At 37.6% G+C, this 15,437-nt stretch overlaps 1 protein-coding gene across 1 annotated transcript; it reads right to left on the bottom strand.

Annotated features, from left to right (window-relative positions):
- Positions 1 to 1,701: 1,701 nt before the first annotated feature.
- Positions 1,702 to 15,044, bottom strand: atl3 (atlastin 3). The gene is made up of 14 exons (XM_062425461.1): positions 14,952 to 15,044; positions 12,942 to 13,164; positions 11,240 to 11,374; positions 9,726 to 9,830; positions 8,469 to 8,519; positions 7,662 to 7,718; positions 7,277 to 7,369; positions 6,624 to 6,762; positions 6,401 to 6,528; positions 6,263 to 6,319; positions 6,060 to 6,131; positions 5,695 to 5,886; positions 5,179 to 5,418; positions 1,702 to 3,989 (listed from the first exon to the last, which is right to left on the bottom strand). Exons 2-14 carry the CDS (start codon positions 13,143 to 13,145, stop codon positions 3,927 to 3,929), a joined length of 1,536 nt encoding a protein of 511 aa, XP_062281445.1. The 5' UTR covers positions 13,146 to 13,164; positions 14,952 to 15,044; the 3' UTR covers positions 1,702 to 3,926.
- Between the last annotated feature and the right edge of the window lie 393 nt (positions 15,045 to 15,437).

Genomic DNA, 15,437 nt, shown 5'->3' with positions numbered 1-15,437 from the left:
AGAGAGAGAGAGAGAGAGAGAGAGAGAGAGAGAGAGAGAGAGAGAGAGAGAGAAAGCCAGTGTGAGGATGAGAGGCAGCGGGGAATGACACGTCAAATCCGGGAGCTGCAGCCACAACATTTCGCCTGTGTGTGTGTGTGTGAGAGAGAGAGAGAGAGAGAGAGAGAGAGAGAGAGAGAGAGAGAGAGAGAGAGAGAGAGAGAGAGAAAACGACGCTGCTGCTGTAATGTAACAGCTCTGAGCTCTCATTCACATGATGTAGCAGCTATTTTTTGTGTTTATTTTTTTAAGGGGCATGTAGCTATAGCAACGGCGCTGTGGTTGTAAACACAAACACACGATGACCTACATTCATTATGTGGCAGAATATCCACGCCCCTCCCCCACAGAAAAAAAAACATTAAGAGAAAACCACGTTATAAGCACGAGAACACATACTGTTTCAGTTGCTCCAAAATTAACAAAACCACAAAAGTTGAGAAAATATAAGATGCCATGACCTCTTTTAACATGCTAGCTCTTTGTTTACACTGTACACAATACACAGCAGTGTAACTCATACTATTCAACATACTGTATTGTTACTGCTCATACTGTGCATATAAGTACATTATTGGACATAATAATGCAACACATACTCATACCATATAATAGTTTATTAGTCTATGTTGTGTGTATTTGTTTGTATTGTGCCTGTCATACCATATTCCATATGGTTCATTATATGAGCAATCAATTACAGACAGGTGACACATTTAAAGAAAAACAATAGTACAGGTCTGAATACTTGACACCTACAGTGAGGGGATCTGGTGGCTCTGTTATGCTGTGGTCCACTTGTCCCCAGAGGGAAGAGTTGCTGAAAATCAATATAAAGTTGTTCTGAGTGATCACCTTTATCCTATGATGAAACATTTCTGTCCTGATGGGAGTGGTGTCTTCCAGGATGACAATGCCCCCATTCATAGGGCACGAGGGGTCACTGAATGGTTTGATGAATATGAAATGATGTGAATCATATGCTGTGTCCTCCAGTCACCAGATCTCTACGCAGTTGAACAGCTATGAGAGACTTTGGACTGACATATTAGACAGTGCTGAACGTCGCCGTCATCAAAACACCAAATGAGGGAATATCTTTTGATGATTGGTGTTCATCCCTCCAGTAGAGTTCAGAGACTGTAGAATCAATAACAAGGAGCACTGAAGCTGTTCTGTCATCACATGATGACCAACACCTTACTAAGACACTTGATGTTGTTACCTGTCCGTATATTTATAATGTCTTTATGCACTTGGCTACTGTTTGCACTGTCTGGTTAGATGCTAAACTACATTTATATATACAGGTGCTTACTCTGTGCAATGACAAGTTTAATACAATTTAATACAATCAAATCAAATATCAAATGCAATATAAGACTGAATAAATTGCAGCTGCACCATTACATTCAAATGAAATGTTTAAATGTCTTTTTAAAACCTAACATAAATCTAAAAATGTCTAAAAATATAGCTGGGACAGTAAATAATGTTCAGTGGCTTTGAGTGCTATTTTGTGACAAGCTTTTACTTGCTCATGTTGTTTTTGGGTGAATGTCTTCAGTTAAACATGACTTGGACTGAGTTTTATACCTGGTGGCACTTAATAAAAAACAATTAAAAAAAGAACCATTTGAATGAAGAGATTGGAAAGACGAGTTAACAGTTTCAAGCTCTGTTTATTCTTTATAAAACAGCATTTCTCAAGTCAAGGCCACTATACCCCTGCAAGAGATGATTACAGTGGCGGTTACCAAAATATTGCATGCATTGAGTAACTTTTGGAACAAGCTGTTTGCAAAATCCACCAAAAAGGAAGGCAGGTGCAATCGTAAGTGCTGTGAAACACCCTGAAGGTTCCTCCTCTTGCCAACAGGGAAAGACATGGAATGTTCAAAATGTTGGTCAAAAAATCGTGGACTGAGAATCTCTGTTATCCTCTCATCCTCGTTGTTTGTATGATCACATTTAGCCCTGTATTCTCATTACTGGCACATAATGGAATGACTGAGATTAAAGCACTTTTATTTCCTATTCTGTGTCTATGTACGTATATGGTTAATTTTGAAGTGCACAATGCATTATAAGTCCAGACTACAGGAATCTACTTTCTGTCTGAGGCCATAAAGTCTCATGGTATTTAAAGGCTTATTTTATTAAATACTTGCCATTCCACATTCTCCAATCCAATGTTTCCGAAATAATCTGCATTTGATTATATTCAGAGAGGCGCAGATACAAGGAAGCCCTGCTTGGCCTCACAAAAGGAAAAAAACAATTATAAATCTAGTCTATGTTTTTAATTATCTGCAGGTGACTGACTAGATGGCCACATGTACATGAGGACTAACGGACCAAGTCAAGCCACCCCCAATTTATAATTTTTGTCATTTCTGTAGTATGGCTTTATAGGTTATGTAACTCTTAAACGTGCAAGTCATTCAAAGATAAGCTGTAACCTCAACATGCGATGCTGGATTCAGATATAAATGTACATTTCTCCCAAATGAGTTTGTCATTGCTCATATACTGAAATCTGTTATATGTTGACAAGTGTTCTTACAGTTTGAGAAATGTGAAATTGTTTAAATATCCACATTTTCCTTTAACTTGTAGCCAGATCATCAATGTGCACTCTGTTCTACAACACAACGATGCAGCTCAGAGTACTTTCTCACTGCACTACAAAAACAGGCCCACAGTCTCATTTACTGCAGGTTTCTCCTGCTTGTTATGAGCATGTTCTCGCCTGTCTTCTTGTTAAATGTTTCCATGTCTGTTTAACACGAGTTTCAGTGAGAAAGATTTTTCTCACTGTTAATTTCACTGCCATTTTATGTGCTTGAATGAATAAAACTCTGTTTACACTGCAGACTATATTTCAACTTATATTCTATATATATATTTGAAGCGAAGAGTACAAGACTGAAGTATAACTTATATTTGATACAATAATTAAAGCTAACTCTTTGGCTGTCTGGTTGCTGTATTCTTATGTTGGGCGTTCAGCACATTTGACTATTCCAATAATGCATTTATCTTTGGAGTTTTGCAGAATAAGGATCCTATATATAATTTGTCTAGAAGAGTCTAGTACCTAGTAGCAAAATCTACAAAGTGTACATATTTCCTTCAAGGAATAATCAGCAAAGCATTTGAAACAAACAAGTTTCAACTGAACTTCCATTACAAACAGCTTCCAAAATCTGCTGAGCTATATATAGAAAGTGCATTTTCACTTCTACTAACAAAGTAGTGACAGTTCACATTTCTAGAAATGCAAATCTATATCAAAGATAATGTAAATCTAGAAACACAATGGAATGTTTTTAAGGCCACAAAGTAAAAAAAATATAGCCACAAAGAAATATGTATAAAGATAGAAGCTTTAAAGCCAGCATTTTTAAGTAATTATTATAAAGATATACTGCAGAAGCTCGCTGGAAAGCACCCTGACTACCCCTGTCTGAACAATATACAGCCACGTGAGATGCATTCAATTTAAATACAATTTAAAGTGTTTTAGAAGTTTCAAGGTAAACGCTGACTTGTCTTTTAAGACCAATTGTAAACTTGTAAAATGACGGCAGTGTCGATTTAAGACATTAAGTATCAATCAGAGGGATTGTGACAGTTTGACCCCTGTCTCAATGAATCCAGTCACCTTTACTTGAGCCTGGGCTTCAACAGGCAGAGTAACGTGCACAATAAAGATGCTGGTAAATTGGCATTTTGTACCATTTGTGCATTTGTAGCCTGTGCCAATGTAGTTTAGCTGCATGTTTGTTCCAGTGGGTGGCATGATAAGGCTTTAGTGCTGAATGTGTGCCTGTGTTGTGCGCTGTGGTTGCATTGCATCGAGATTATGAAGGTTCAGAGGTCCTCTAACTGGATTTCTTGTGTTCTACGATGCTTGTTCCTCTCGACTTGTTTAACGCCACCGTGGCCTGGAGAAAGGGAGAAAGGGAGAAAGGGGAAGACAGTTCATTTGACTGCATGCGGTTTCAAGTGCTTCTTGCGACACTCCCTCACTTCAGTTTTTCTCTGTTGTGGTTAATTCAATGAAAGCTCTCAACCTCATCGGTCATATATTTAACTCTGCCAGCATGAGTGCAGTCGATTGTTTCAAACCACTTCTGGTTTTGTGAAAGTAAAAGGAGTGAACTCCTGGAAGAACAGTAAATGGATGCCGACGGCTGTTAATGGGGTTAGTTTTGTTTTCTGTTCGTCTCACACATTTTTAATTGTGTCTGTTTTATCCTAAAGAATGCTCCAAATTTCTTATAATATTAACACAGAATTGACAGCAATAAAAGTACAAGCAAGACTGCAGCAACAAACAGCTGACTGACAAAGTTAACAACTAGCTGGTGAACATCGTCCAGCACATAGCATGCTGATTCAGATGGATGATTATGTTGCTGTTGTCCTCTGAATGTGTGTTTACAATCACATTGCCTCTGAGAAGTTTATATTTAAATCGGCCTTTCAGTAGAAAACAGCTTTTAAAACAAGTCAATCGAGCCAAAAGTCAACACTTAACGGATAGATTATCTACACTGCAGCTGGCTAAAAAACCACACAGTTAACCTGTGATTTCATTCAGCCACATGAGTCAGACCTTGCCTTTTCTGATGACACCACAGTCTTTGCTACTATCAAAGGTCAGAAATGACTTGACATAGGACAATGAATATTGCTTTAGCTATAATAGTCTGTTTCTTGTTTATAAATGTGGGCCCTGCTGACCACCATACAGTGTGACTTCCTGTCACACTGGCTCTGTACTTAATAAGAACATCCAAACTTCTGCAGAGTGTCCCCCTCCTCTTTCTCAAGTGACAAGAACATATTTTAACTTTAACCTCTAAATCTACTAATACCCACTTTTATAATTCACACCGTACATTCACTTAATTTACTTAATTTTAAAATGTACTTAAACTAGACTACTATTAATTTATTTTATCCTAGGATTACTAAATGCCATTTTTGTTGTTCTTTCTAGTATGAATAGCTCCCTCTAGTGGTTTTAATAAGGCAGTTCACTGAAAAATGCTAAAAATAAAAGCTCTGAATAACATACATGTGCAAAGATCAGTCAATAAACTGAATCAAAAGGCCCATTATTCTCACCTGCTCCAGGACAACACCTGCTGCCTGATCAATGGCTCCTCCTACAGTCCGATACCGACCGGAGTAGCGGATGAAGGCCCACGTCAGTATGGCCATCATGACCACGCCCAGACTGCAGTCACACACCAGGGCAAAGGTAGACAGGCCGACGAAGAGAAACACACCTGAAACCACGTAGAGGAGGCACACAAGCACAAACAGCACTGCAGGGGTCCGGAAAGCGCTGAAGAGATTTTTTGACTTTTACAAAAAAAAGGAGAGAAAAAAAACACACAATTAAGAACAATTTTTGAGTCCTATCATTGCCAAAAACAGCCATGAATTTGTTTTTGTATGATAATAAAAGGAATACATGAAACACTGCGTATGTGAAAACTTTAATGTTGTACTAACTCACTAATATAAGAGTCACACTCAGATGTTTTTAAGGTTTAATAATAACCATAAGAAAAAAAAACATCTAAAAAAATTAAAACATACAAAGTTTTATGTTACGCTTATAGCATAGTCTCGTACCTCGTTATGCTTGCTGAAAGACTGCCACATTTCCTCCAGCTCCTTTTCCAGCTGTGCTTGGTAACGGTCACAAAACTCTTGTCCGCCCATCTTCTTGGTCGAGGAGAAGGTGTGAAGAGCTCCTCGGGAGTTAAACTGATGCTTGTCCTCCAGAGAGTCAGGAGACACATAGGGCAGGTCTCCTCCACACACCTTAGAGAGGAAAACAGAGAAAAGTTCAAATTTACCAATCATTTCTCTCTCACTTTATAGTATAAGCTAATGGTAATAATAATAATCCCTTTTATGATGTTCACATGTCCCGCATTGCCAAAAGTGATCACAATATGGTTAATACATCATCTTTAACATGTAAGTGAACCCACCTTCTCCATGTTTTTGTAGTATTCATCTTTGGCTGTTGCCACGGCTGCCAGGTTATTGGCCTCTGCTGTAGCCTTGTGACACAAACATACATATAGACAATAGTAAATAACAAAAAAGCATGTCAAAATAATTCTTGTCCATAGCTGAGTGTCAAAAGGAAAATTTATTAACAGGAAAAATGTGTGTCTTATTACCACCGTACCATGAGCATAGTCTTTGGCTGTGGCAAGTCTTCTCCCTGGTAAATCTTGATGTAAGCCTGGTGACACAAAAATCACAATATGAGATATGACAAACTGATTCAGGTTCAGCAGGGACACTCAGACGGAAAAGACGTTACCTTGAAGAACTCGAGCAGGCCCCTGCAGGTAACTTTGTTTCCATTTATTTCTTTCTCAGCCAGTCTGTCTGGGTGCAGCAGTTTGGGGATTAAACTCTGCAGCTGCTCTTTAAACTCCGGCGCCACATCTGACAAAATAGGTGTAATAAAGCTTAGGACAGCACTCAGTGTATTGTACTACACTTACATAAGGTCAAACTGTATGGAGAACTAGAGATCTTACCTTCAAGTTGTCCCCGAAAAGCAGGGTGGGTGGCAACCTTTAACCCAGGGTGAGGTAACAAGAAGCAGGAAATGTTGGTGAAGCATGAATGGATGTGCTCCCTCACTGTTTGCAGCTCCTCATGTTGCGCCTCCTTAACCTTTGAAAATGATTTAGCCAAATGATTTTCTGTATTTTTCTTATTGTTGTTTTGTGCAGAGACAAACCAACAATGAATTGATCTACTTATTGTGTGTGTATCCAAAGCCCGATATATATATTTTTCCTCTGTGCTGCAGACCTACACTGTTTTCCAAAAACTACTTTGAACTAAACTGAACATTGTCAAGAACTTTAGTACAAAGTTAGGAGGTTGTGATATGTAGCTCAAAAAGCTAGAAAAAAACTGTAATCCCAACTACTCTCCTGAGAATGAAAATGTCCTCGCTATTATTAGTCTTTTCTTAAAATAACATGTTCATACTCTTCAGGGTGAAGGAACATCGCCCAGTGCAACAGTTTCACCCATTCACCAATACTTGTAAGAAGGATGAGTTCATTGCTAGTTTAACTCTGCACATGAAGGTTGTTGACAGTAAGTAAAATACAGGAAATCTGTTTATAGCTGAGGTCCAAGTGTATTTATTCCAACTCAACAAGACCGAAATTGGTACCTGTAACCGTTTATCCAGGAATTCCTTGCCTCCTTTAAACCCGTAGGTGTATTCATAGGGAAAACTCCAATCCCTGATTACAAACATCAAAGACTGTAGGAGGAAATAAAAAGTGACAAATATTTTTCATTAAAAACAACAACAAAACATTAGATCTATGTCCAACATCAGCAACAATGCACTAAATGTTATGGTTTCCCTTACTTACTTCAGTGAATTTGCATACAAAGAACAAATAAAAAAATCCAGCCTAGTCCGGATTTAAGATTTTTCTGCTTGTTACAGTACAGGCCTGTACAGACAGTGAAAAACTGAGCAGAAGTGCATAGAGTGCAAAGATTTCAGTCCATGTTGGGACGCCTTGCAAACCATTTCCCTTACTTACCTGAAATGGCTTCAGAAAGATTTCATCCATGGCAAGACGGCCGTACTCTGTGAACAGCTGTGAGGAGGAGGAAGACAGGATACAGGAATTAATACAAAGCTGCAAAACTCAGAGAAGCAGCAAAAATGACCCACACACTAAAATGACTGACTTGCTTACTAACGCCTTTATGTCAGACAAAGAAAAAACAACTTTGACGATATTGTAGAGTAACATTTTGGTGATAGTTACTAACAATGAACAATGTTGTAACTGCTAAAAGGGTACTTGATTGTTGACTATTATTTGCTAAAGATGATCAAAACTGAGAGCATTATGTTAAAAGAAGAGGTGTATGTGATTCTGCACTTACTGAGCGAATAAGCACAGTTGATGATCTGATAAATATAAACTAAAATGTATGTGATTAAATATACCACACTTTTGTTATTACTATTTTTAAAAGAGAATGCAGTACGAAAAGTAATTGAACAGTATTAAAATTGATATGGCCTGTTGTGAATATAGTAACTGAGCAGCAGCTGAATGAGCTGTGGGAAAATCCTGAAACTTTTTCACAGAGGTCAGCAATATTAGAAGTATAAAAGAGACCCTCATCTTAGTTCATTGTGTCATTTATGCATAGATTCTGTCTGTATATAATGATTCCGGGTTTTGCTGTCGACAATAAAACTCTAACTGCATTCAACTGGACGACTCCTGGTGATTTCTGATACGACAATATATTAATGTTAATAAAACAAGTAGCATTTCTGGATACAGTGAAATAAGTGTCATCAAAATATATATGCTCTGACATAATCAGACCTGTAGCTGTTGCAGATCGTCCTCTTGTATGTTCTGTGACAGATTGTAGATCTACAACAGAGAAACAATGTGAGCATTTATTACAGGAATTCACTTTGAGAAACGTTATGATGAACAAATTAAAGAAAAGTACGATTTAGCAACTGAAGACTTTTCCAGGTTCTTACAAATAAGAGACTATCTAAAGAAACATAAAGAATGGGAAGAGCTTTGTTCCCTACCATCTAAAATAAGAGTATATTTTCATTTCAACTATACAGGGAACAGTGACAAAAAATGTATATCACATCTATATAAGGCACTACAAGAAGATCTGCGAGAAAATAACCTGGATATTAAAGAAAAATGGGAATTGGAGATGAATACAATAATATCTGACAAACAGTGGGAAAATTCATTTGAACAGGGGCATAAGGTAACAAATAGCCTCAGTTGGAGGGAATATGGTTGGAAGCTGAGAATGAGATATTTTAGAACACCTCTGGTTACATCAAAGTGGAGTAATACTCCACCTGAGTGTTGGAGGGGTTGTGGCTTACTGGGGGACCACACACATATATTCTGGGATTGTCCAAAAGTATTAGAATATTGGAAAAATATACAAAGAGAAATAAAGCAATGCTTATCTATAGACCTACCGATGGATCCAATACATTTTTTATTGGACATAGGACTTTCTGGAAGATAGCCATACAAAACTGTTAAGGACACTTCTGCTAATTGATAATAAAGTCATAACGGCCTCCTGGTTGAAGCCACGGCCCCCCACGATAGTCCAATGGAGGGATAGAGTCCAAGAGGTGTATCACATGGAATATACCACTGCAGTTTTACAGCTAAAGTCAGACGCATTCCTCAATAACTGGACCTCTATTGTGTTACATCTCCACTTGATATAACCTTTTTTATATATATATATATATATATATATATATATATATATGTATATTTATAAATACCTTTATCTTTGTTTATGTTTTTGTGTCTTCTCTGCTGGAACCGGAAGACAGGTCTAGGAATAACAATGTATTAACCTATTGAAGGATGTAGATCAGTCTATTAAGTGTTTGACCCTTGTGGGCTATGCCTTCAATCCATGGACTACCCGTCTGAACCCCCTAAGACTGACATAATTGGTATTCATCTCTATGCCATATAAGAATTGTTTTGATGCACTGTATGACTGATGTGAAAACAAAATAAAAAGAAGTTTAAAAAAAAAAGAAACGTTATGATGTCAAAGACGAGATGAGTCACCTGTACTGAGCTGGTCATGGTGCTGAGGGCAAAGATGGTGGCACAGTCCTTCACAGTGGACTGGTCATCAAACGCTCCCTGAGTATCCATCAACACTACCGCCACCTGCAGGACAAACAAAAAAGTAGTTTGAAGCATTATTTTTGCAGGGATAACAAGTGTCTTCTGGTCTGTTTATGACGAGTCTGTTGGACTAAGCCAGCACTAAAAGTGTTTGGTTATCTCAGTTTAACTGCAGGATTTACTGCTACAGAGGAAATTCATGACATGATGTGCAGAAACACTGAATCAATTGTCAAACAGCCAAGATCCATCGATGACGAAGAGCTCAAACAGACTGTCTGAAAAAATATAAACTGACAGGAGAGAGTGTTAGTGTGTGTGACTGGTGGGATTTATGTCTTGCTTTGCTGGAAGTATTTCACTTTTATGAGAGAAAAGGCTTCTAGGAAGAGGACTCAAAGATCTCAGGGAAACTTTCCCAGTTCCTCCTGTCTGCATGTCGAAATGTCATTTGGTGAGATACTGAAATCCTAAAATTACTTTTGATGGTTGCGTCGGCACCCTGCGTGGTAGCTTGCTGCCATTGGTGTGTGTGTGTGTGTGTGTGTGTGTGAACAGGTGAGTGAGCAGCAGAAACGTTGTAAAGCACTTTGGATAAAAATGCTACATGAGCAGCCATTTACCATTTCCAGAAACAGGTGTTGGAAATGGAGAGTGTCTTTCAATCAGACTTGTCTTATGTTTGGGCCAGTATGGTATACTGTGTAATATAATGTTAAACAAACTACAGGACAAATTCTGGCTTGTGTGGAGGTTTATACAGATTAAAGAAAACACAACTGCTTCAGTACTGGGAAGGGAACTGTAAACTTCTGAACCACTGTCTCTCGTTGTTTCTATTCTCTCAACTCTTATCATCATCTGTAGCATAACAGCAGAATTGTTTGCTGATTAAAGCTTTATCAGACATGCAGGTCAGACTAACAAATGAAAGCCTAGTAACAAAACATTAAGATGAAAAGTTGTGATTCACCACTTTCACCACTTTCCACTCTCAATAATAATTCCAGTACCTCAACCCTGATTATCTGCTGTCGAGCACAAGACAGATACCAGGTCATTATTTTTCCCTAATTTAAAATCAGTCTACTTCACTGTGCAGATCTCATCGGGATTATTTTTGATGTAAGGTGACACAGAGATTATTACTGTAGCTTTAAACACTGAATGACAGCAGATACTGATACCAGAAACTGTGTAAAAGGTCTGTTTCAACACTGATTCTGGTCCAAAGGATCAGGGAATCACTACTGAATGAAGAGGTGATGCAGTTTAAGGGAGCAAAATCAGAAAAAAGCCCAAACAAACCAAGGAGCTCTCACAGAAATGTCTTTATATGCATTAATTAATAAATTGATTTATTTTTAATGAACTTGATTGTTTTATTTCTTAAACTGTTTTCAGTCCAACAAACTTGAATCCAATAAGTAAATAAATGAAAACATAAGTACCTCTGTTCCATCACTCCTTTGGACGGGGAAAACTTCGCTCCACAGCTGGATGCCAGTTGTCTCTGGTTCTGAACCTCCCCTCCATGAAAACCCTGTCAGCGGCTCATCGTCCTTACCCAGCCAGTTTTCATCATCCTGAAGTAATACAAAATTACACTTTTGAGTCCACTGAAAGGAAAAGGTTAAGAAATCTTCTGGTTTACTTAAAAAATTAAACATGGCCTGTCGTGTTCTTTCAGTGATCCTGATGAACAGGTCAGTGACAAATAAGGGTCGGCAAGATGGGCAATTCAGAAATATCTTTAAAAATTGTTTTAAAAGAAGCATCAGGTTTGTTAAAATGTACATTTTGTATATTTGTTGGGTTTATGCCATTTGAAATGACATTTGCAACATTTTCTTTTTTTTTACCAAAAGACTGAATGCACCTGAAAATGTCAAATGGTGTTACTACAAAAGAATGATAAATATTAAATATTTTATCCACCTACAGTGTATTTAAGAGTACTTATACAAATGATTACTTCATTTTATTCAAAATGAAATGGTTCCTGATTTACATGACTCCCCAGATTCTATTTTATATATAGAACAATCGTATTTCATTACCTTTATTTAATATAAAAAGTTATAATGTAAGATCATGCCAAACTAGTTGATATGGTGTTTTATTGAGAATTTAGTGTTTTTAAGCAAGTTTAATTATTTGGTACAGAGTTTTTATGGTTACACCACTTAGACATTTTTGCCATAATCCTCTAATATATTCTCTAAAAATGGATTAAAAGCAGAAATGTTATGCTGGGTCCACAAAATAAAATAATGTGTTCAAGGTATTCAAATATTTATTTTGAAATTTTAATCCTTTTAAATTAGACTAAACCACATAGAAACAAAAAAACGTCATTGACCCAAACACAGAAGCAGCAGCTGATGACATTTCACAGTGAAATATAAATGTAAATTCTGGCTGCTCTGCATTCTTTACAACACAAAAGAAGAGGACATAATTATCTCCCTCAGTTTACAGTTCATTTAACTGCAATGAAAGATTAAAGTTTGGTCTGATGGTGGCGCTAGAGCAAAGAAAATAGAGCTACCAAAATCAAGATTTATCAATGAGTACATCAAATGTAATGACGTCAGGAATTATTTAAAAAATATGTGCAGATAAGCAAACAATTCACAGACTCCACCTATGGGCTGAGTCTAATGACTCGTCCGTTCACATGTTAGAGCAGGGACGGGCAATGATGTGGGATGACTGCGTGTAGGATTTCATTCCAACTACGGACTCTGAGTGATTTTCCAAAGAAGAGAAAAGAGGGATAGTCTGTATAATCTGCTGTGATCTCTCACTAGTGAACATGAAAACTTTCCAGCATGAGTTCATGATTACTTAGCAAATAGTATATTATAGTTTATAGTGTATAATTGAGTTAGTCTATTTAGTTATTGTATATAATCTAAGCTTTATTTATATTTGTTTCTTTTACCTACCTCATTCTTTTTCTATTTTGATTCATATCAATATCAATGGCTGCTTTAACACTTTAATTTTTTTTGGTATTAATAACGTACTCTCACACACACTCTCTCTCTCGCTTTCCTCTGAGTGCTGTCGACAGATATATGGATCAACATACTGTATCTTGCCTTGAAAAACGAGACTCTGAAAGATTGTGTTAGGCATGTGACTCACCTTTCTGTACATATAACGGAGCATGAAATCAAGCAGGAAGCTCTTCCCCTTCCTGAAGGCTCCAGCCACCGACAGCACCACTACATGCTTATCTCGGACTTCAGGTGCCAACAGAATCCGAGCCAAAGCCTCAGTGTCCAACGCAAAGGAGTGATCCTCCTTACACACTGTGACGACCTGAACTGGGCCTGGTTCACTCCCCATTGCTCAGAGGTGCTGGTCCCTGTGGTTATCAGACAAAAATATATATTTTTAAAAATTATTATTGAAGAACTATTTTAAATAATGTTTCCATTATTTTATTTTGTTCAATTGTTCAGTCTTTGAATTATCATAAAAACGTCAAACATGTGACCCAGATAAATACGGCTTAAACACAAATAAACCAATGGCTGACACCCAGGAACGCCCCAAACACATAAAAAAATAAGAATATATAGACGGAGGGCAGGGTCTCTGCAAATAAACACATTGATTATTAAGAGGGATTATCTTTGGATGAGTCTGTACATTGTTTTTTTAGTTGTTTTTTTTAAGGAAAATCCTGCATAGTAAACCTTTAAATCTTATTCCACTCTATTTTAATTTATTTAATTTTGTGGTTTTTTAAATGTAGCATTTTTTCACCTTATGCAAAGCACTCTGAATGGCCACTGTTTTCTTGATTAAGTGTTTTGGCTATAAAATCTCAGTAAATAGTGAAAAATGCCCAATATTATTTCTTAGCGACTTCTTCAAATGTCTTGTTTTATCTGATCAACAACACAAAATTTAAAGATGTTCAGTTTGCGCAGAAAAGCATCAAATCCTCACATTCAAGAGGCTACAACTTGCAATTCCCCCCCCCCCCCCCCCCCCCCCCTTTGAAAATCACCAAATAGATTATTAAATTATCAACATATGACCAATCTGAGTCGGAGCAGCTCTAGTTTTTTCTGCCAGTGAGTCACAAGCAACTGTAAGACATAATTTCAGGCTCTAGTTACTTGTGATGGGCGTTGAGTCACAGATTTATCAGTTCATGAAAAAACAAGTAGATGAATCAATAATGAGAGAGGCCATTAGTTGTAGACTTGCAGGGCGTGATATCTAAAGATCACATTGCTGAGCCTTTTTCTTTCCAGCTTCATTAAGACAAGAGACTTGGATGAAAATTACACTCAAAGCTGTTTACTCTGACAGTAAATGCCATCTCTGCTGCGCCCACTGTAATATCAGACGTATGCTCACTCTTTTACAGCATCAGTCCCAATGTTTAGTCTCTGTATCGAGATAACTCTGGGGTTATGGGTGTCATGCTGCTTTGCCCCCAGCTTTGAGATTCAGCATGCTCTCCGACACACTCCTCATCTTAGCTCCTTCAATGGGCTGCATTGTTGCAGCTTTCTGTGTAGGATGCCCTCTCCCATGATGAGTAAGACAGGGACTTGCTTTCATAACAGCGTGTATCTACACACTCTCATCTTTCACAAACCTATCAAAAAGGTGTGGTTGTCAGATAAAGGCTTGTCAGGTATTTATCTGCAGTGAATGTGGTGGATCAAGTAGATGCCATGAAGCAATGTATGCACTTCCAAGTAGTTTGGTAATCTCGAAGACTTTTTGCACAAGACAAACCCACCTCCATAACTGGCTGGAGTTAAAATACACAGTAACTTCAGTCCTCTGTAATTAAACGTGTTTATTTTAGCTGCTGAAGCTCACAGACAGCGAAGTTATCTACGTTGGCAGAAAGTCACTAAAGCTAAACAGATGTCTAATGTTAGCCTAGACCAGCTAAACATTTAAGTAACGCAACAATTATATACGGACTTACTAACTAGCTGACGGTGAAGCTCATAACTCAAATTAACACAGTACGAAGCTAACATGTAGCCGCTGTTAGCCATCAAGGAAAATTATTGTTGTTAAAACTCATAAAACAAAAACATTTAGAGATTAACGTCCTAGATAATCTCCAATATGACCGCTTAGCTTGATTTAGCACCAGTTTTCTAAGTGTATTGTTACCTTTGAAGTCTTCAAACAGCTTCAACACAAACTCATGAGAGTTGAACAACGACGTTACTTTTTAAGCCACTGGCATGAAAACAAGCATTAAAACTTTTTTTTTTCCAACACGAAATTCGCATAACTTCCGTTTTCAACAATGACGTCCGGGAAATGTAGTTTTAATGCTTCTCTCCCCGGTAGTGTTTTATGAGTCTGAACTACATGACCCAGTGTGTCTGTGCTTTCTAGCAGACATGGGACTTGTAGTTTTTTAACGTAAAGTTACGAATGCGGAACCTCTGAGCAGGTAATGTAAAACAGCAGGAGTTTGACTTTAAACAAATCATTTCTGAAAGACTTCCGAGATTAAGTATCTTAGCAACAGGTTTTGGTTAAGTCAACAGACAACATATTAAGTGACTATGTGTAGAAGAAACTGTAATTGATTACAGAGATGTGTAAAATACACAATTTTATTTTGTAAGTACGCTCCCAAACCCCAAA

Source organism: Scomber scombrus, chromosome 9, assembly GCF_963691925.1.
Source record: "Scomber scombrus chromosome 9, fScoSco1.1, whole genome shotgun sequence".
In the NCBI taxonomy this organism is placed as follows: Eukaryota; Metazoa; Chordata; class Actinopteri; order Scombriformes; family Scombridae; genus Scomber; species Scomber scombrus.
The sequence above is the reverse complement of the archived record's forward strand: the minus strand, read 5'-3'. Positions and strand labels throughout refer to the sequence as shown.